General features: G+C 48.6%; 1 protein-coding gene across 2 annotated transcripts in view; it reads left to right on the top strand.

Annotated features, from left to right (window-relative positions):
- Window positions 1-20,782, top strand: part of Ppp1r37 (protein phosphatase 1 regulatory subunit 37) — a 47,818-nt gene extending 27,036 nt beyond the window's left edge. For both annotated transcript variants that reach the window (XM_057761534.1, XM_057761533.1), the window contains 12 exons: window positions 13,970-14,067; window positions 15,614-15,659; window positions 15,770-15,870; window positions 16,269-16,388; window positions 16,670-16,820; window positions 16,901-17,056; window positions 17,334-17,446; window positions 18,616-18,757; window positions 18,862-19,028; window positions 19,140-19,872; window positions 20,095-20,181; window positions 20,256-20,782. In XM_057761534.1, coding sequence (XP_057617517.1) covers window positions 13,970-14,067; window positions 15,614-15,659; window positions 15,770-15,870; window positions 16,269-16,388; window positions 16,670-16,820; window positions 16,901-17,056; window positions 17,334-17,446; window positions 18,616-18,757; window positions 18,862-19,028; window positions 19,140-19,872; window positions 20,095-20,177 — 1,910 coding nt within the window. In that variant the 3' untranslated portion in view covers window positions 20,178-20,181; window positions 20,256-20,782. The remainder of the gene's footprint in view (window positions 1-13,969; window positions 14,068-15,613; window positions 15,660-15,769; window positions 15,871-16,268; window positions 16,389-16,669; window positions 16,821-16,900; window positions 17,057-17,333; window positions 17,447-18,615; window positions 18,758-18,861; window positions 19,029-19,139; window positions 19,873-20,094; window positions 20,182-20,255) is intronic.
- The last annotated feature ends 793 nt before the right edge of the window (window positions 20,783-21,575 follow it).

Genomic DNA, 21,575 nt, shown 5'->3' with positions numbered 1-21,575 from the left:
GGACTGGCTTTACCAAATGAAAGGGCTACTACCTGTTTTCTCCAATCTGTCCAGCTTCTGATTGTTAGCCCACCCTGCAAGTAGAGGTAATAGCTCAACCTTCTCCCTTATAAGATGTAGTACCCAGGCGTGAAGGCAGGATTAGGAGCCCAAGGTCAGCCTCAGAGGCAGTGGGTTCATGGCTACTGGTTTAAAAAAGTAATGGACAGTCAGTATTGAAGAGACCCCGTCAGAAGCCTAGGGTGGGAGTTAGAAGAGAGCCTCCCCACCAAGGACTTGCATCCTGGCCACAGCAGCCCTCCTCACTGCTCCACTTCCCTTTGTCCTTGGGGTTCCAGAAGTGGCCCATGCCAGGTTCCTATAGACCCAGCCCAGTGTGTGTTAGAAAGCAGCTCTCTTTCGCTGGGGGCTACGGATATCTCCCATTTGCAGTGCCACTGGCAGCCGTCCTGGCACGCCCAGAGGAGACAGCTCACAGGAGGCAAGTACACAGTCTCAGCACTGCTGTTTTGAGACCCACCCAGCTGGGAGTGTTGCCATACTGTTCAGGACTTGCCCACTCTGTTCTTCTGTTCCCTCACCCTGCGGCAGGCGAGGAGCCCTGGTGTTTCTAACTCCCACTGCACACCTACTGAGGGCAGAGTGTGCAGGTGCTCCTGGGAGAGGCAGGGTGTGCTCTGGATGGCCAAGGGAAGCCAAGGCCGTGGGCAGAGAGCAGTCCCAGCCTGAAGGGCTTGCTGAGGAACCTGGGCCTCCACTGAGAATGGTGCCCTACTGCACCCCACCTTCCTCCCTCCCCTGGAGCCCCACCATGCGCCTCCCCTTTCTGTATCGCATCTCAGACACTCTGCCAAGAGCCTGGCCTCTTGACAGCAGCTCTGGGCTGGGCACAGGAAGTTGGTTTTTCTGTTCTCCCTAGTTTACTGATGTGAAGTTGTTGATCCCACCAGGTGAGAATAAAACCACTATGACAGTTTTTGAGAAAAATTTGAAGCAAGGTGTTTTAAATACTGGCCAGGACAATGGACACTGGCCAGGTCCATACCCAGGATTTCCAGAGAATGGCACCAAATTACATTAATCAGAGGCTTATAAGGGCAAACCCCACTTTGTCCAGTCAGGGGCAAGCATACATCCTGATTACTCCTGCCTATGTACCTCCTGCTTGTGTGTGGTCAAGCACGTCCTGTGCAGTTGGCGCAATCAAGCTTGTTTACAGAAGCAAAAAAGAAAAAAAATGTACAGGACTTGTTATCTTACATGAACTACAGCCCCCAGTATTCCAGGAGTTTATCTATCCTTGGGCTAGTGGGGCTTACAGGTTAGAGGTGGGTTTTTTTTTTGTTTGTTTTATAGATCAACTAAACAGTAATTTAAACCTAAAACACAACTTTAGCTACCACAGTCTCCTTGACTAGCCAGGAATTCAAGTTAATTCTTCTGCCTCAGCTCCCCGCCCCCCATGTCAGTGCTGGGAACTTAGACAAGCCTGGTGGTACACACCTATAGTCCCGGGATTTAGGAGACTGAGGTGGGGGAATCACCTGGGTGTTTCAGGATAACTAGGGCGATATGAGTGAAAACGAGGATATGATCACTCCCACGTGTGGTTGGAGAAGATATGAGGGAGAATGCAGCCAGAGGTATCTGGAAGAGTCCAGACTGAACATGGCCAGCTGAAGAGACTGGCACTCTGGGAGGGAGAGGGACAGGAGAGGAAGAGGAGAGAAAACAAAGACTCTGAAGCTGGAGGGAGGGGGAAGCCCAGCCCTTGGAGAGGTTTAGGGTGGAGGTGTGGTGAGAAGTGCTGAGAGAAACCAGATTTCTTTGGTACTCTGTCACGCTTAATCTTGTCTGGCTAACCTTCCTAGGAAGCAGCCCCCTGTATTTCTTTCCAGAGATGACTGAACTACAGCTGTGTGTGCCCAGTTGCTGGAGTTTGTAAATAAAGTTTCCCCCTCAAGACAGTTTCTCTGTGTAACAGTCCTGGCTCCTGGGACTTTGTTGACCAGGCCGGCCTCGAACTCAGAGATCCGCCTGTCTCTGCCTCTGCTGGGATTAAAGGCGTGCGCCATCCTTTAAATGCCCAACCGTGAATACAGTTTTCTTTTTTACATATATAATTTATTTTTATTTTATTTGCATTTGTGTTTTGCTACATGTATGTTGGTGTGAGGCTGTCAGATCTTGGAGTTACAGTTGTCAGCTGCCATGTGGGTGCTAGGACTTGAACCCAGGTTCTCTGGAAGAGCAGTCAGTGCTCTTAACCACTGAGCCATCTCTCTAGCCCCATGAATACAGTTTTCATTTGAGCATAGAATTCAGTTTTGCACTGGGTGGTAGTGGCACACGCCTTTAATCCCAGCACTCAGGAGGCAGAGGCAGGCAAATCTCTGAGTTCGAGGCCAGCCTAATCTACAAGAACTAGTTCCAGGACAGACTCCTCCAAAGCTACAGAGAAACCCTGTCTTAAAAAAACAAACAGAAAAAGAATTCAGTTTTGCTCCTTCTCTGAAGTGGAAGTATTTGTGGAGTTGACCCAAGTGTTCACAGAGGGCACTCTTAAGGCTGCTTGACATGGCTGTGTCCATGCGCATGTTCACTTGCTGCAGCAACAGTGCTCTACAAGCCTGGCCCTGCCACCTGGCTGGCAAGAAGCACTTCCTGGCATTGATGTAGCTGGGCCTGAAGTTCAGGACTTTCCCTCTCAGCCCTGGAAGTGGGCCTATTGGAACTGCCAAGGCTTCTATGGGCTCTTCCAGGCCTGCTCCTCACCCGTGCCTCAGGCCACTTGGTAGCCACCAAAACCAAGCGTCACATGAGGTGGCCTCCTCTCTCCCCACAGAAGAGAGTCCTCCCTAGAACCTCAGCAGTGCTGCTTTTGCTACCTGCCTCTGCGGTTCCTCTCCACCATGCCCCTCCCTCTGCGCTGGTCTCCCCACCCCCACCCTACAACAGGCCATTCTAAGGATTGCTACTGCCAGCTGCTGTGCCGTCCTCTGTTCCCCACTCTGAGGCCCCCACGGGGCTGGGGTTTGGTGCCTGCTAAAGGAAGGGGAAGACCTGCTCCCTATAGTGGTTGCCTGGGGGACCAGCCCTGCTCCGTTTGCCAGCTGGCCTCTTCCTCTTTGTTCCATAATAGCAACATATTATCTACGTTGCCAAGTGTGGGGGCTCTCAGGATGGTGTCCGGGGATCACCTCTGGGCTCATTAATACCCAGCCAGGCCCTAACTGAGACCTCCCAGGTGAGATAGCACTTTCTGAGCCTGCCTCCAGATCTCCTTGTCCATGGTAGGGACCAGGGAGGTTGTTCCTTGTTCCCAATAAGGACAGCATGGAGTTAGGGGTGCAGGTGAGTAGCCCTGCTTCTGGGCTGTGTGCACCCCACCCTCAGTATTATTCTCTGGTGGGAACCCTTACAGGATGCCCATTTCCTACCAGCTCCCAGCTGCTAGGGATGGCTTGAGATGCTGCTGCCCCCTTGTGCCAGGCTGATCCTGCATTCCATCCACATCCTTGCACCTGTGTACAAGTGAGCTCAAGCCTCCCGGTGGTGTCACCTGATGCTTGGCATCAGATTTCTCAGTGTCTCTGTGAGAGCCACAGCAGCCTGTCCCCAGGGTGAGGTGGGCCCCAAGACTGAGGCCCTGCTTGGCAGCCGCGCTGTTTGTTCTCTTATGGAACTCAGGTCTGTCCCTGGTGGCTGCTCCTTGAGTGACAGATTTGTACCCCTACCCACCCACCTCCATTGCTGAGGCAGTGAGAAGATGGGGCTGCCTTCTTGTTTCAGAGGCTTGCTTCTTCTGGCTTAGTGACTAGGCAGATGCCCTACACTCTGGTGGGCTTCCTGTATAAGTTGGAGATGAAGGTGTACCTGTCTCTGGGATCAGTCCCAGGCCTGGCTAAATGAAGTTGTCTGTGGAAAGGCCTTAGCCATGCATGGTATCCCAGTGTTTGTGGGGCCAAGGCACAAGGGTCATGAGTTCAAGGCCAACATGGGCTTCTAAGTGAGCGCGTTCTGAAGACTGAGTATAAACCACTGCTCCTGACTCTCCAGCTGTGTCGCTGCTGACAGCCATCTAATTCTCTGGTTTCCTCATGTCACTTATCCCTGAATCTGGGTGGCTCTTTCAGAGAGGTTGCTGGGGTCATTTGTCTAGTCTTGTCAGAGCAAGCATCAGAATGTGGTCTTTAGTCATTTGTCACTTCAGTGGGTCCATTCCAACGTAGCTTTCTTTGGAACACACAGAGATGCCACTCTCCTTCCTCTCTGACAACCATTTCACTTGGCAGCTGTTCCTCCCTTGGTACACAAAAGGTTGAGCCTGAGTTGAGTGGGCACACTGAGGTGTGCTCCACAGAGCCCTTCACGGCACACCTGCTGCACTGCCTCTCTCATCACAACAAACACTGTACCAACTTACAGCCCCAGTGTCTTTTTTTCTCTCCTAAGATTTATTTATTTATTTAGCTGGCTTGTGGTGGCACAGCGCTTTAATCCCAGCACTTGGGAGACAGGCAGGTGAATCTCTAAGTTCAAGGTCAGCCTGGTCTACAGAGTGAGTTCCAGGGAATTAGGGTTACACAGGGAAAACCTTTCCTGAAAAACAAAAACCAAAGTAACAACAATAAAAGATATATTTATGAGTATGTATGTGCTTAAGTGAGTATGTATGTATACCATATTTGTGTAGGTACCTTTGGAGGCCAGAACAGGATGTTGAATCTCTTGGACCTGGAATTGCAAATGGTTTGGGCTGCCTGTTGTGGGTGTTGGGAACGGAACCTAGGTCCTCTGCAAGGATAACAAGTATTCTCAACTCGGAACTGTCTCTCCAACCTTGCCTCTCTCTTCGTTATCTTTAAATACATACAGGTTCATAATGATTAATATGCTCGCTCCCAAGCCAGTTGTGCCTTTAACCACACCGGTGGTGTTCCAGGTCTTGCTCACACTGATGACTCTGGAAAGAGACTGGGTTACCACAGCATAAGCATCACGGGGCCAGCTTTGAGCCCCTACTCTTATTTCTTTTTTTTTTTTAAATATTTATTTAGAGCCGGGCGGTGGTGGCGCACGCCTTTAATCCCAGCACTTGGGAGGCAGAGGCAGGCGGATCTCTGTGAGTTCGAGACCAGCCTGGTCTACAAGAGCTAGTTCCAGGACAGGCTCCAAAAAAACCACAGAGAAACCCTGTCTCGAAAAACCAAAAAAAAAAAAAAAAAGAGTTAAATATTTATTTATTTATTATGTATACAATATTCTGTCTGTGCATGTCTGCAGGCCAGAAGAGGGCACCAGACCTCTTTACAGATGGTTGTGAGCCACCATGTGGTTGCCGGGAATTGAACTCAGGACCTTTGGAAGAGCAGGCAATGCTCTTAACCACTGAGCCATCTCTCCAGCCCCCTACTCTTGTTTCTTTACTGTATCTGTCACCATTTAGAAAGTGGAAAATTGATAAAATGTAATTGTCATTTTTATTTTGTTATGTGTATGGGTGTTATTGCCTGCATGTATGTCTACATATCACATGCATGCCTGGTGCTCACAGAGGCCAGAAGAGTACATCAGATCCCCTGGGACTGGGGTCACAGACAGTTGTGAACCACCATGTGGAATTGAACTCAGGCCCTCTGGAAGAGCAGCCAGTGCTCTTAAGTGCCAAGCCGTCTCTCCAGTCCAGTTTTAGTATTATTATTATTATGACATTAGGAGCTGTATCTCAGCACTTTTTTTTTTAATTTCTTTCTTTTCTTTTTTTTTTTTTTTTTTTTTTTTTTTGGTTTTTTGAGACAGGGTTTCTCTGAAGCTTTTGGAACCTGTCCGGGAACTAACTCTGTAGCCCAAGCTGGCCTCATACTCACAGAGATCCGCTTGCCTCTGCCTCCCAAGTGCCCGCCTAATTTTTATTTTTATTTATTTATTTTTATTTTTTTTATTTTTATTTTTTTTGGTTTTTCGAGACAGGGTTTCTCTGTGGTTTTGGAGCCTGTCCTGGAACTAGCTCTTGTAGACCAGGCTGGTCTCGAACTCACAGAGATCCACCTGCCTCTGCCTCCCAAGTGCTGGGATTAAAGGCATGTGCCACCACCGCCCGGCCCCTAATTTTTATTTTGAGTCAGGGACTCACCATGTTGTCCAGACTGTCCTTGAGTTATATGCCTGCGTCCCTATACCAGGCTGCGCTGTCAGTCTTCTTGTTGACTAGACAAGACTGAGAATTGCCAGCGATGACAAAGCAGCCCATATTAGTTTAGGTCCATTTCACCCTAGCTGATGTCACTGGCCTGGACCTGTGGCCTTTGATTGAACCAAGTGTCTATTTGGAGCCCTACTGGTTCCCACTGCTAAACCCTGGGACTCCTGAGATCTTTGAGACAGGGTTTCTCTGTAGCTTTGGCGCCTGTCCTGGAACTAGCTCTTTTTTTTTTAAGATTTATTTATTATGTATACAAGATCCCATTTCAGATGGTTGTGAGCCACCATATGGTTGCTGGAAATTTCTGGAAGAGCAGCCAGTGCTCTTAACCACAGAGCCATCTCTCCCGTCTCCTGGAACTAGCTCTTGTAGACCAGCTTGGCCTTGAACTCACAGAGATCTACCTGCCTCTGCCTCCCAGAGTGCTGGGATTAAAGGTGTGAGTCACCACCATCAGAGGGATCTTTAGAGACAAAATACTAAATAGATTTACAAAAGATGCCAATTAGATACAAGTAACCACCTTTTAAAATTGTCACCTGCTGTTTGTGCTTCTCTTCATGGTCACCTCAATAGCCCGGTGGAAGTGGCTGTAATTGATTTTGTTGCAGAGTTGTTGTGAACTTCCCAAATATTCAAGTATGTATATGATATGAGAACATTTGTTGTTTCATGTTTTGTGGGGTTCATGGGGTACTGGAGATGTAAAATAGGACTTTTTGTAAACTTTCTACCACTGAGCCACACCTCAGCCCCTCAGTGATGGATTCTGGGCAGGGGCTCTATTAGTGAACTATATATTCAGCTTACTTTTTTATTGTAATTTAAGACAGAGTCTCACTAAGTTGCCCAAGCTAGCCTTGTACTTACTCTGTAGCCCAAGCTGCCTTTAAACTTTGGGTCCTTCTGCCTCAGCTCCCAAGTAACTGCAACGCCTGGCTTAAATGTATTTTTCTAAAACATTCAGAAGCAAAAAATCTGGGCAGACAGAAATGTAGATGGAAGTTTCTGTCCCATCAGCAGCTCCCAAGTAAACATACTGAGGCATAAATTAATTACAAATACTCAGCCGGTAGCTTAGGCTTATTACTAACTAGCTCTTACCAATATTCCTTATTTACACTCTGTCACAAGGTGGTACCTTTATTAACATGGCATGTTCATCTCCTGTTGTTGTAATAAGAGTGGCGGGGCTGTGTCCCCGGCACCCAGCCGCCCTCATGGCTAGCTTATGCCCCGAAATAATTACACAGAAACTGTATTCTTTTAATCACTGCCTGGCCCATTAGTTCCAGCCTCTTATTGGCTAGCTCTTACAATTGATCTAACCCATTTCTAATATTCTGTGTAGTACCACGAGCTGGCTTACCAGGAAAGATCTTAACCTGCGTCTGTCTGGAGTGGGAGAATCATGGCGACTCCCTGACTCGGCTTCTTTCTCCCAGCCTTCTGTTCTGTTTACTCCACCCACCTAAGGGTTGGCCTATCAAATGGGCCTAGGCAGTTTCTTTATTAATTAACCAATGAAAGCAACAGGTTAGAAAGAAATCACTCCCACATCATTTCCCCTTTTTCTGTTTAAACAAAAAAGAAAGACTTTAACATAGTAAGATTACATATAACAAAACAGTTATCAAGCAAGAATTACAGTTACAATATTTATATCTACTTTATCTTTTATCATAACTAAGGAAAACTATAACTATTTATTCTTCAACTCCATCAAAGACTCCAGAAGGATATAATATTACCTAAGTAAACAAGAAATAAGAAAATTTTAGAAATGACAGAGACATCTTGCTGCCTGGACAGTCACCCAAAGTTCCTCTGTACCTTTGGGGCATCCATCTTCAGCCTACAGGCCCATAGTTTTCAGCAGACATTTCCATGAAGCAGGAAAATTCCAAAGACAGTTCAGTCACTTTCTGCTGTGTCCTGCAGAATGTCTCGCAGACTCTTTTATGAGTCAGGAACCCCGAAAAACCATCTCACCTTTAGGCAAGTTCAGCAGTCCTCTTTCTGCGGGTTCTCTGTGTCCAGTTTATGCAACAGTCCAGGCAAGAGCAGTTTCTTGCCCAAGTGGCTATCAAACTCCATAAGGAGCTTCTTTGATGCCCATCTTCCTCTTGAAGTAGATTGGTGCTGCCAGGAGCAGATGTGTCTCATTGTCATGAAAAGCCCTAAGTTATTAAAACATTAAATGCCATATTCTGCAGTCTTTGAAAGATATGAAGAATGCCTATCTAGCTGAAATATATCTATGCACATCTAGAAAATTTAACTAACATGACTAAAAAGCTTGACAATTATTGATGATTATCCATTAACAACCTATATACATTACATTTTTAAATGAACTACATAATCACAATACCTTAAGAGCAGAAATACATATACATATAACAAAATTGACCTTAAAATCCATACCAATGCAAATTATTCATACCTATATCATATCCCCCTTTAAATGTAAAAGGACATTTATAAACAATATTTGGGAATATGGGCGCAGTTATTTCTCTCCAAACTGCTTCCTGCTGAATAGGGGCATCGTTAATTAGGTCTTTCATGGTATAACCTGTGTGCCAGGGTCATCTCAGTTGGCAGTTGAGTGAAGTAATTTTTTGAAGGTGTTCACAGCAACCTTTCAGGAGGGCGTGGTCTATCATACCATATTGGTATAGACGCAATCCACAGAGTCTCATCCTCTGTGAAAACAAAAGAAGACCCTCTCCAAAGCATCATATCCTTAGACCCATATTCTGAAACCATAATACCCTTATATCCATTCTGGTTTAGCTTGGCAGCCCATATAATGAAATGTCTCTCTGCACTTAGCTCCTTTACAGTCAAAAATTTTAAAGAAAACACAATAATACAAAGAATCCAGACTCTCTGTGAATTTTCCATTTTTACGTGGCTTATTTTTCTTTATTTCTTTTAATCTATAACTATCTGTACTCTGTCTCTTTAAAGACTTTACCCTTTTTTTTTAAAGACATTAACTTTATTCTTTATATATATATTTTTTTCTCTCTCTCAAGCCTATGTACATTCATCCAACAGTGTATGAATCAGTTCTATTGTGAATCTGTAATTTTTTTACTATCCAGGAGCATTTCTTAAAATGTTAAGCACTTCTTAAAAACTTAAGCTGCACCATGTACAGATAATACGGTACCGCCTGTGTCCTGCTCAGTCCAAACCTTAACTGCGCTGTTATTATGGTAATTATGGTAGTTCCTGCCTGAGACCAGCACAGTTCCGCATGGCCGCTCCTGCCTCAGAGCCATTTGGTGCCCCTGAGCCATACACAGTTCCAGGCACACAGCGAGTCTAGTTGCCATCAAACAAATCGTAGCACTTTATTCCAAATGTTCCATTCAAAGACTCTTTCTCCCGCAGGAGCCAGACAGAGATCGCAATGGCGGCACAGTGCAGAAAGTCGGCATTTTAAAACAGCCAGTTTTTTTCTGTTGCTGAGTCAGGACAATTTCTTTGCGGCACGCAACCCACAAACAGCAAAAAGCTGTCTTAAATTCTCTCTGTGTCCTTTTTAAGCCTTCTCAGGTTTTATGTGGAGTTCATTAGCACGTTGGGTGCCACTCTGTTGTAATACAAGAGGCGGGGGCGCCACTCTGTTGTAATAGGAGCTGCGGGGCTGCGTCCCTGGCACCCAGCTGCCCTCATGGCTAGCTTATGCCCCGAAATAATTACACAGAAACTGTATTCTTTTAATCACTGCCTGGCCCATTAGTTCCAGCCTCTTATTGGCTAGCTCTTACAATTGATCTAACCCATTTCTAATATTCTGTGTAGTACCACGAGCTGGCTTACCAGGAAAGATCTTAACCTGCATCTGTCTGGAGTGGGAGAATCATGGCGACTCCCTGACTCGGCTTCTTTCTCCCAGCCTTCTGTTCTGTTTACTCCATCCACCTAAGGGTTGGCCTATCAAATGGGCCTAGGCAGTTTCTTTATTAATTAACCAATGAAAGCAACAGGTTAGAAAGAAATCACTCCCACATCATCCTGTCCCTCTGCATCTGGCTGGCCACTCTAGACTCCACCCTTCTTGTTCCCATCCTCAGTTTAGCTCTGTTCAGTTATTGACCAGTCAGCTTGTTTATTAAGTCAATCACAGCGACATATATTCACACAGTGTAAAGGAATATTCCCCAGTGTTCCCCCTTTTTGTCTAAATAAAAAAGGAAAGTTTTAACTTTAGCATAGTAAAATTATATACAACAAAATAGTTATTAAGTAAGAATTAAAACTACAATATCTAGTCCATTTGCGTTTGGGGAAAATATTTTATTATATAATAATATATTATTATCTTTGTGACTCTGAAGTTTTATACCTAACTTATCTTCTATCATAATTAAGGAAAACTTTATAGTTAGAGTTTTTCTTAGTCATAGTTAACTATGACTATCTAGTCTTTATCTCCAGAAGGGTGAAATGTTATCCAACAACAGGGATATGGACAGTCACCCTAGGTTTTTTATAATGTTAGGGCATCTAACTTTGGCCTAAGGGTTAAACAGTTTTTTGAGAAACAGGGAATTTTGAAGGGCTGTCCTACCTGGGCTTGGCAAAGTCTGGCAGTCATGTTCTTTTGCATCCTGCTGGGCTAGTTTGAACAGTATACTGTCAGTAATTGAGGGAAGGGCAATTTCTTGCCCAAATGGGTAGCTTTTACCACCAAGAAAGCAAATTCCATATGGAGTTTTTTGATACCCATTATCTTCTCTGAAGTAAATTGGTGCTGCCAGGAGCAGATGTGTCTCACTGTCAAGAAAAGTATTATGTTATTAAAACATTATAGATGCCATATTTTATAGATCTTTGTTTGGAGACCATTTATCTAAATATATCTGTTTAGCCTTGAAAACATATCTAACATTACTATAAGTTTGATATTATAGATGATTAACTATTAATCTGTACTTCCTAATTATACATTATACATTTATGAGCCGCATAAACACAATACTGTAAACAAGAGTAGAAACATAAGTACAGCGTAACAAAATTAACCTTAAATTTGTATCTATAAACCAAAATCTATGCCAGTGTAAAATATTGAGATTAGTTAATTTTTTTGTTTATAAGTCGATTTAATAATCTATCCTTTTATCCTATCATTTCAATATTCCCCTTTTTCTCCTCAGAACAAGATTATTGAATCTAACTCCCTTGAGCAGCTTTTTTTCCTGACTATTACCAATAACAACTTGTAACCAACCCCTCTTAAATAATAATAGCATCTATATATGGGCATAGTTCTCTGGACTATTTTCTGTTATCTGTGGGCACTGTTATATTTGAGGGACCCTAAGAAAATTGAGGATTATGGTTCAGTCCTGACTGGAATTTTCTGTGAGGCTGTATCATCTCAGCCAACAGCCTTGAAACTCTTCTGGGTGCAGAATTTTGAGGAGACTGAAACAGAGGCATTTTGAAGTACTGGTTCGCCTGGACCATCTATTTTCATTGGTGTTTGGTTCCCTTGTTCTAAAAATACATAAAGTTTTAAAGGTAACATACAATATAAATATAGACTGCATTGTACACATGTTAGCCAAAGATGATTTTTTTTTGTTATGTGTTTGAGCAGTAAAATATACATCACATGTCTTGTAGTTTTTTAAAGTTTTTTCTTTATATCTGTAACCAGGATTTCAGGAGGTCTTTAACTCGGAATGAATCTACAGCCTGTCATTTCCTATGGAAATAAAAGCATAACATCTTCCCTAAAGTAACATATCTTTTGACTTAATTTTTTAAAATTTTTTATTGCTTTATAAATAATACCATTCAGCCGGGCCGTGGTGGCGCACGCCTTTAATCCCAGCATGCGGGAGGCAGAGGCAGGCGGATCTCTGTGAGTTCGAGACCAGCCTGGTCTACAAGAGCTAGTTCCAGGACAGGCTCCAAAACCACAGAGAAACCCTGTCTCGAAAAACCAAAATAGAAAATAAAAAAAAATATATAAATAATACCATTCAAAATTTTCACTTCCTCCCCTCCTCCCATTTTTCTCCCGCTCCCCCACTCACCCTCCCCCCTCCCTCCTCTATCCAGGCTTAGGAAGGTCTGCATCCAAATAGACTAGGATCCCAAAAAGCCAGTACATGCAGTAGAGACAAATCCCAGTGCCATTATCATTAGCTTCTCAGTCTGCCCCAAATGTCAGCCACATTCAGAGGGTCCAGTTTGATCCCATGCTAGTTCAGTCCTAGTACAGCTGGCTTTGGTGAGCTCCCATTAGATCAGGCACACTGTCTCAGTGGGTGGACTAACCCCTCGTGGTCCTGATTTCCTTGCTCATACTCTCCCTCCTTTTGCTCTTCAACTGGACCTTGGGAGCTCAGTCTAGTGCTCTGATGTGGGTCTCTGTCTGTATCTTCATCTGTCGCTGGACCGAAGGTTCTATGGTGATATTCAAGATAGTCATCAGTCTGACTACGGGACAAGGCCAGTTCAGGCACCCTCTCCTCCACTGCCCAGGGTCTTAGCTGGGGACATCCCTGTGGACACCTGGGAACCCCTCTAGAGCCAAGCCTTTTGCCAACCCCAAAATGGCTCCCTTAATTAAGATATATTCTTCCCTGCTCTCATATCCGTCCTTAAATTTTTAAGTCAAGACATTTTTAAAATATATAGGTTGGTTTAATCTAGCAGTTTTCATAATCAATGTGCCTTAGTTGCTCCTGTTTCTTTAGTAGCATTCTAAAAAAATCAGAGAAACCCTGTCTTGAAAAACAAAACAAAAAAAGGTTTTGTTTTGTTTTTCGAAACAGTTTCTATGCATAGTCCTGGCTGTCCTGGAACTAGCCTGTAGACCAGACTGGCCTCGAACTCACAGAGATCCGCCTGCCTCTGCCTCCTGAGTGCTAGGATTAAAGGCGTGCACCATCACCGCCTGACTCTAAAACAAACCTTTTTAAATATTTTTTTAAACAATTATTTATATTGTTTTGGGGGTGTCATTTGTACCCGGCACATATATGAAGCTGGAAGACAACCTGGGAGAGCTGGTTCTCTTCTTCCACCATGTAGGTTCCAGGGATCCGCTCAGATTGTTAAACCACCCAGTGTGTGGGTTAGTCTGAGGAAGAGAGTTTTGATGAGGGATCACCTAGATCACCTAGTGGAGCTGTGTTCATGTCTGGGGGTTTCTGATTGTCACTTGAGGTAGGATGGAAAGTCCATGCTGAATGTGTACATGGTTTATGGACTGAGCGAGCCCTGAGATGTGCTGTAAAGCAGGAGGAAGCTAGCAGGCAGTATAGGTCCATCTGCCTCTCTCTTCCTGACTCCGGGTGCGGAGTGAGCAGTTGTCGAGAGTTCCTGCCTGTGTGACTTTGTTGCAGTAAAGGATTATAACCTGTAGCTGAGGCCAAGAATAACCCCAGGGGGGCTTTTGGTCAGGATGTTTGTCACAAAAATGAAACCAGAGCACCCACTGAGCCAAATCCCTAAGCCTGGCCTTGTGCTGGCATTGCTGGGGACCTGGTGGTGACCATACCCAGCTACCATATGGTAGGAGAGGGGTTTTAAGCAAAAGTCTTGAGCTGTGTATGTTTCTGCGACTGCCTGACAACCCAGCACCTTGTAGAGGGCCGTGCTAGTTTGTGTGTGATGCCCATGACCCGGAGCTCTGTCATGCTGCTGTTGGGAAGGAGGGATGGATGGAAGGCCCTGCAAGGCAGCAAGCAAGGGCTGTGGAATCTGAGCCTGCTCCTTTGCCCACAGCCCAAAACGTGACCGTGGATGAAGTGATCAATGCCTACAGGCAGGCCTGCCAGAAGCTGAACTGCCGACAGATCCCCAAGCTCCTCAGGCAGCTGCAGGTATGAGGGATGGGGACACTCACCAGTGCCTGTGCATGCTCACGTGCATGTGTGTTTGTGAGTGTGTAGGTAGCACAGCCCTGGGGCCTGCTCAGCCTGCTCCCCAGCCAGGGCCTGTGTAAGCACAACTGTAGAAATCTTTCGTTTAGCTGTGAAATTAGCAAGGATCCAGAATCACATTAAGTGATAACCTCTGGCTCTGTTAGCCCCAAAGAAATTCTGTCCTCAGAAAAAAGTCATCTTGTCAATTTATTCAAGTCTGAACTCCAAAATTCAATCCTAAAAGTGTGAATTCTAAGGTGAGCAAGCATCAGTCTGGGCTCCATATTGAGGTCTGACTCAACAAACAATAAAACAGCAAAAACCCAAGTTTGGACCTCAGAAGTGATATGCACTCCCCACTGTTTAGGAAGCTAACATAAACCAGCATTGCCCATCATCCCAGTACCTAGAGGGTGGAGGCAGGAAGATGGAGTTCAGGGTCATCCTCATCTACTGAGTGTGAGGTCAACCTGGGCTATATGAGACCCTGTCGACCTGAGTGTGACCAGCTGGAGCCTACATGGTAGATAGAGGTAGAGGACTAAATTTTTCTTGTGTGCACAGTGATGTGTGCGTGCACTCATGCGCACACCTGAAAAAGAGTTTAAATATAGACATGGAAAGCAAAATTGACTTCTCATTTCTTCCCTTTCCCCCTAGTCCCAGGAGGCTCCTATCCTCAGCCTGTTAGAGAATTTGTAGAAGAGATTGCTTGCTCAGAAGTGCCGGCACCAAGCACTGTCTGAGTTAGTGTGAATGTGGGCAAACTCTGCCTGTAGCTTTCTGCTCTATGGCCACCTCTGGGCCCCATCTCTACACAGGGTCATTTGGAGTGCCTGGGTCAATGTTCTGTCTGTGTTCCTGAACTCTGTCTGTTCTGCAGTTAGCAGAGCGGGGGCTTGTGCCTCCCAGGGAAAGAGCCACTCCGTGTGGCATCTGAGGCAAGGATGAGGGCTGACTGGACCTGCACCTTACTGGCCAAGTATGTTGTTACGCCAGCCTTAGCCTGTCTGTCCTGGGGCTTTGTCACAGTGCTCAACCCTGGAGTGACAGTGAAGCCCAGAGACTGGCACCTGGCATGTCTGTGGGTTAGATGTGCCCTACAGGAAGGGGCAGGAAAAACAATTGAGCCAGTGCTATTTTGTCTTTAGCTGAGAGCCACAGTGTGACTGTCAGCCTGCCCATCTCAGTTCCTTGGGACAGACTTCCCTGAGTCTGGACATCTCTCCAGTGATGATGGATACCCTCGCCCTCAGCTCATCAGCTGGAGTGACGGGACTGTGGCTCCCTGGCTCCAGGCAGATTTATCTCATGCCCTGTGTGCTCAGAACCAGCTCCTGTTCTCCCCTGGGCCTTTGTCCAGCTGCCCTGCCCAATCCTATTTCAGATGCCATCTCACTGCAGGGCATGGCAGAGCCCATTGAGCTTGACTGCCCCACTGGTAGACCACCCCAGTTGCTGGGATGTCTTACCTGCCTTGACCAGCCCCATCCTGCTTTCTTAGGAGTTCACGGACCTTGAGCAACGCATCAATTGCCTGGATCTAAAAGGTGTGTATCCCCAGGGAGAACAGAGTGCCCAAGGGATCAGTGGCTTCTGCAGGAGATAGAGACTGGTGGTAGTGTGGACTCTCCACATAAAGGTACCTGTTCCTTCCCAGGGGAGAAGCTTGACTACAAGACCTGTGAGGCTCTGGAGGAGGTCTTTAAGAGGCTGCAGTTCAAGGTTGTGGACCTGGAGCAGACCAACTTGGATGAAGATGTAAGAATCCTGCTGCCACTAGGCTCCTAGACCCTCTTGAGGCTTGGGTAGGGAAGAGGGCAAGGGCAGGGCCTCATGAAGAACAGAAGGAATATCTATGTAACCAGGGTGATCCCGAGGCCCTGAAGGTGAGGCCTGTGGAGCTGAGTGAGGGGCAAAGGTGGCCACCAGGAGCTTTCCTGGCTGTCAACGCTGCAGAGCTGAGAGGCACCTGGAGAGTTGCAGCCTCTGAGGGCTGCGTGTTCCTGAACGATGTAGAAGATCTCCACCCTCCCGGGTTATCTAGGGCGTGTCTGTCATTCTGGGGCTCTGGCCTGGCCAGCACTCCCCCTATGGTACAGTCCATGTGTTTCCCTTGGCCATCTGACCTGAGGCCAAACCCACATGTCTATCCCCAGGGTGCCTCAGCCCTCTTTGACATGATTGAGTACTATGAGTCGGCCACCCACCTCAACATCTCTTTCAACAAGCACATTGGCACCCGGGGTTGGCAGGCTGCTGCCCACATGATGCGCAAGGTAGGTACCTCACAGGCTGGTAGGAAACAATGTGGGGAGGTACCTACCCCAGGCCCATCTGCTTTCCTACAAAGTAATGCACCCCCTTCACTCCTCCCTAGCATGACTCTTGGAAAGTGGCCTTGTTGCCAGCCCTTGTTTACTCCTTTTTGCAAAGACTGGGGCAGGAAAGGAAGTGGAACTGTTGGGAAGGAGGGTCCCAGCAACAGGAATCAGGGAACTCAGACACAGGTGCTAACTGTGACTACTAAATGACCCATCTCCTGACTCGTCCCCACCAGACAAGCTGCCTGCAATACCTAGACGCCCGCAACACACCCCTGCTGGACCACTCTGCACCCTTTGTGGCCCGTGCCCTGCGCATCCGCAGCAGCCTGGCAGTGCTGCACCTAGAAAATGCTAGCTTGTCCGGGCGGCCCCTCATGTTGCTGGGTAAGTCTATGTCCATAGGCCTGCCGCTGAACAGGTGACCCAGGGCAAGGGCTGGCCACTCACTCCCACCCACTCCCCAGCCACAGCTCTGAAGATGAACATGAACCTACGAGAGCTGTACTTGGCAGACAATAAGCTCAACGGCCTGCAGGACTCAGCCCAGCTGGGCAACTTGCTCAAGTTCAACTGCTCCCTGCAAATCCTGGACCTGCGCAACAACCACGTGCTAGACTCAGGTGCGCCTGTCCACACTGTCGCCCAGCACCTTCTGTGCCCAGCCCTGTGCTTGGGGGTTGGGAGTGCTGGGCACAGGTGTGGCCTGTCCCAGAACTGCCTCTCAGGCTCACAGCTGGCAGGGCAGACAGATGTACCTCTGACAGTGACAGCCCTGATAGGGAGCCTGCGCAGGAGAATCTCAACCTAAGGATCAAGAGTCCTCTGGGTCTCACTGGTACAGCATCAGCAGAGATGCTCTCCAGGGTGGAAGAGGTGCTAACCTCCTGTATCCCCTAGGTCTGGCCTACATTTGCGAGGGTCTCAAGGAGCAGAGGAAGGGTCTGGTGACCCTGGTGCTGTGGAACAACCAGCTCACGCACACAGGCATGGCCTTCTTGGGCATGGCGCTGGTGAGTCCAGGGGCCCTGTTCATTGGCCCCATCCTACCTGGCCCCAACACATGTTTTATTTTTAATTTTTTACTACATTTATTTCTTTGTGTGTGTGTGTGTGTGTGTGTGTGTGTGTGCTTGCACGTGGAGGTTGGAAGACAGCTTACAGGAGTCAGTTTTCTCCTACCTTGTATACATATCTCAGGTATAGAACTTGGATCTTTGGGCTGGCTAGCTAGCCCTGGGCTGTTTTTTCTTTTCTCTCTCTCTCCTTTTCTTTCTCTTCTTTTTCTCCTTTTCTTTTTTTTTTCTCTCCCCTTCCTCCCGCCTACTCCCAAAACAGGGTATCTCTGTAGACTAGTCTGGCCTAGAACTCAGAGATTCACTTGGCTCTGCCTCTGAGTGCTGGGATTAACGGCGTGCGCCACCTTGCCCAGCTGGACCCTGTTTCTTTAATTGGTTTTTTGTAGCAGACTACGTAGGACAATGCTTTGCACAAACTGAATATGTTGACCTAATGGGAAGCAGTATGTTTTTAGTCTGTCTGTCTGTCTTTCCTTCCTTCCTTCCTTCCTTCCTTCCTTCCTTCCTTCCTTCCTTCCTTCCTTTCTTTCTTTCTTTTCTTCCTCTTTTTTTTTTTTTTTTTTTGTTGTTGATGTTTGTTTTTTTTTCAAGACAGGGTTTTCAGTAGCTATGGAGCCTGTCCTGGAACTTGCTCTATAGACCAGGTTGGCCTCAAATTCACAGAGATCTGCCTGCCTCTGCCTCCTGACTGCTGGGATTAAAGGTGTGCGCCATCACCGCTCGGCAAGTTTTTAGTCTTTTTATTATCACATAATATATAAAATCATTCCAGCAGATACTAGGGGAGGGGCACTTTTGTGCCCAGTGCCCAGGTTCCCTCCTACAAAAAGGCTGTCTTTCAGGGTCCTTAAAGCCATTCAGAGACAGGCTATGGGTATAGGGGCCACCTGGACTCTGGTAGGGAGTGGGCAGTGTGGGCTTTGGGGAGACCCAGAATGGGAAGGACTTGAGTTTCCCAGATCTGTGGTAGGATTGTGCTCTGAGAGGCAAAGCAAACGGAGAAAAGGATGCGAGCCTCAGCTCCTTTCCTGGCTCCTGTCCTGACACCCCTTTCTGGCCTTTCCTCCATCATGGCCCTCCCTCACCCTCCCTGTCCCTTCCAGCCGCACACACAGAGTCTGGAGACACTGAACCTGGGCCACAACCCCATTGGGAATGAGGGTGTGCGCAACCTCAAGAACGGACTCATCAGCAATAGGAGCGTGCTGCGCCTTGGCCTGGCCTCAACCAAGCTCACATGCGAGGGTAGGATGCGGGCCAGGCGCGCAGGGGCCAGCGGGGCTCGACAGGGCGGCCGGCCAGCGGCCAGGCGTGGGGCCCGTGGCCAGCCCCTGCGGTCCCCCTCCCAGGCGCCGTGGCCGTGGCAGAGTTCATCGCCGAGAGCCCCCGCCTCCTGAGACTGGACCTCCGGGAGAACGAGATCAAGACAGGCGGGCTCATGGCACTGTCCTTGGCCCTCAAGGTGAACCACTCCCTGCTTCGCCTGGACCTGGACCGAGAGCCCAAGAAGGAGGCGGTGAGGGTGCTTGCTTTGTACCAGTGCTGTCTTGGGCAGGGCAGGTGGGAGGGTAAGTGGACCAGGGTGGGGCAGAGGCCACACAGAGCCCTAGCAGGCCGGGTCCCACAGGTGAAGAGCTTCATCGAGACGCAAAAGGCACTGCTGGCTGAGATCCAGAACGGCTGCAAGCGCAACTTCGTGCTAGTGCGAGAGCGGGAGGAGAAGCAGCAACTGCAGCCGTCGGCCTCCATGCCCGAGATCACCATCACCGCGCCCCAGCCCCTGGAAGAGCCTGGGGACCTGCCAGCCATGGGGGCGCAGAATGGGGCCCCTAGCCCTGGCCCTGGCCCTGACTCAGACTCGGACTCAGACTCTGACCAGGAGGAAGAAGAGGAAAAGCAACAGGATCAGCAGAGGAACGAGGGTGGCGCTGACCAGAGCCCCTCAGCCCCCTGCCCTGCCCTCATACCCTCCACGGACTCCCTAGGCCCTGGGGCTAAGAGCCCCCCAGGCAGCCCCTCCTCCCCCACTGAGCAGCGTATTTCTGTCTCCAGCCCAGGCCGAGGCCACAAGGTGTTTGTGGTCACCCGGGTGGAGAGTCCACCTGAGAGGCCAGAGCCCCCTGTTCCTCCCACCTTTATCTCCTCTCCTCCACCCTCTCCTCCCTCCCCACCTGCCTCTCCACCATCTCAGACCATGGACATCCAGCACCCAGAGTTATCAGAGGCCCAGCCCCCGCCGGAGCCATCTCAGGCAGGGCAGCCTCTTCCCAACGGCCTGAAGCCTGAGTTTGCCCTGGCACTGCCCCCAGAACCACCCCCAGGGCTGGAGACGAAGGGGGGCAGCTGCAGCCTGGAGCACGGTAAGAAGAGTGAGAGGCGGAGGATAGGCCATCAAGAAACACTACCCATGGGTTGGCTTCAGCTTCCCTTTCTTCGGAATGGCCCGTAAAGGGATAGGAAAAAGAATTTGTCCGCTCCTACCCTGGGCCCCAGAGGTCTCCCTGGGGTGGGGACTGTGTGGTCTGGAGGGGCAAGGCTGTGCCCCACCTGCCTCTGAGGGAGCTGCCACCTCCTGCCTATAGCACTGAGCCGCCCCCAGGGTGCCAGCAAGCTGGAGGAACTGCTGTTAGAGGCCAGTCAGGAGGCCCCGCGGGACACACTGTGACACTGTAAGTAGGTGACATCTGTGGGAACTGGGGGAGAGCTAGGAGCCTGCTCTGACCACCCCACCTCTGTTCCCTAGTTCTTTTGTTCCGGCTGATCTGTGATGAGCTGAAGCCATCCCCAAGGATCTGCTGACTCCCCGCCTGGTCCCCTAGGAAACCAGGCAGGGTATCTCAGGCCTGGCTACAAGGAACACTACAGCCACAAGGGGCACAGGGCTGGGAGTGGCTTTCCGGACTCGAGCACGTATTTATGTGTCTGCAGCTCCCCATCTTGGGGCTGGAGAGGACAGGAAGAAGAGGACAGGAGGAGCTCTCCAGGGTCACTGGCCACAAGGCTGCCCCAGTCCTAGATGGCCCACTGACCAGCCTGCCCTGGGGGAGGGGTAAGAGGCAGGGCAGATGTAGGATGGCCTTCTGGCCCCTTTCAGGACCTGGCTGGTGAGTGTGGTGGTGGAGTTTGCCAGCCCCTGTGGGGTGGGGCCAGCTGACGGGAACAGAGCTTTCTTTCTTAAGTGCAATAAACTCTATCAGGGAGCTGGGCACGCAGCAGTGGAGTTCGGGGACCCTGCGCCCTGGCAGGCACTACAACAGTGGGCAGTGGGTAGGTGGACGGGTGAGGGTGAGGGTGGGCGGGGCTGGGCCTCTCCTGCTGGTGCAGCTGTCACGCCTTCTCTAATAAACGGAGCTGGGTCCACCACCTGCCTCTGCTTTGTGCTGGGCTCAGCTGCCCGGCGGGCGGGAAACAGGGTGGGGAGTCACAGAGTCTCTGCTGGCTTGGTGCTGGTGTCCCCAAAGGAAACCCAGAAGGCTGGACAGACCTCCCCACTTCCTCTTATCCATCCACACCTCGAACAGCACATTAAGGCCGCTCATTCTCTCCCCCGCTTGCAGCCAGCCTGGAGGTTCCCAAGGTGTGTCAGGTGAAGGTGTTTCTGTGGCTGAGATAGCGGGTCCAGCCTGTCCTTTCTTGTCTCCATCTGTTGCGGGAGGGGGTGCACACAGGGCCTGTGAGCAGCCTGCTCTGTCACTAGCACTTGCCTGGCTTGTGGACCATCTTTAGGAGAGCTTTTCCCCTGCAGAACACCAGAGCACTGCCAGGTCCGTGACACAGGCTTGTCAGCCCTGCCACCAAAGATTCTGAGAAGGGAGGTCACAGTTCAGGCCACCCTGGGCGACCTAGAAAGTGAAGAGTGTTAGTGGAATACTGTTTACTTGTTTTTATATACATACATACATATAACTTATTATTTACAAATTTTTACTCCCGAATTGATTTTCTTGCTTCTCTATACTTCTTTAAATTTTATTCTCTATTTCTGAGCACTCATTACTCACGTATCCACCTGTGGTACAATTTTTTCTCCTGGGTTCATCACATTTTTCTCCATATATCTGGT

The sequence above is a fragment of the Chionomys nivalis genome, chromosome 2 (genome assembly GCF_950005125.1).
Source record: "Chionomys nivalis chromosome 2, mChiNiv1.1, whole genome shotgun sequence".
NCBI lineage: Eukaryota > Metazoa > Chordata > Mammalia > Rodentia > Cricetidae > Chionomys > Chionomys nivalis.
This window is presented reverse-complemented; position numbering and strand designations above follow the sequence as displayed.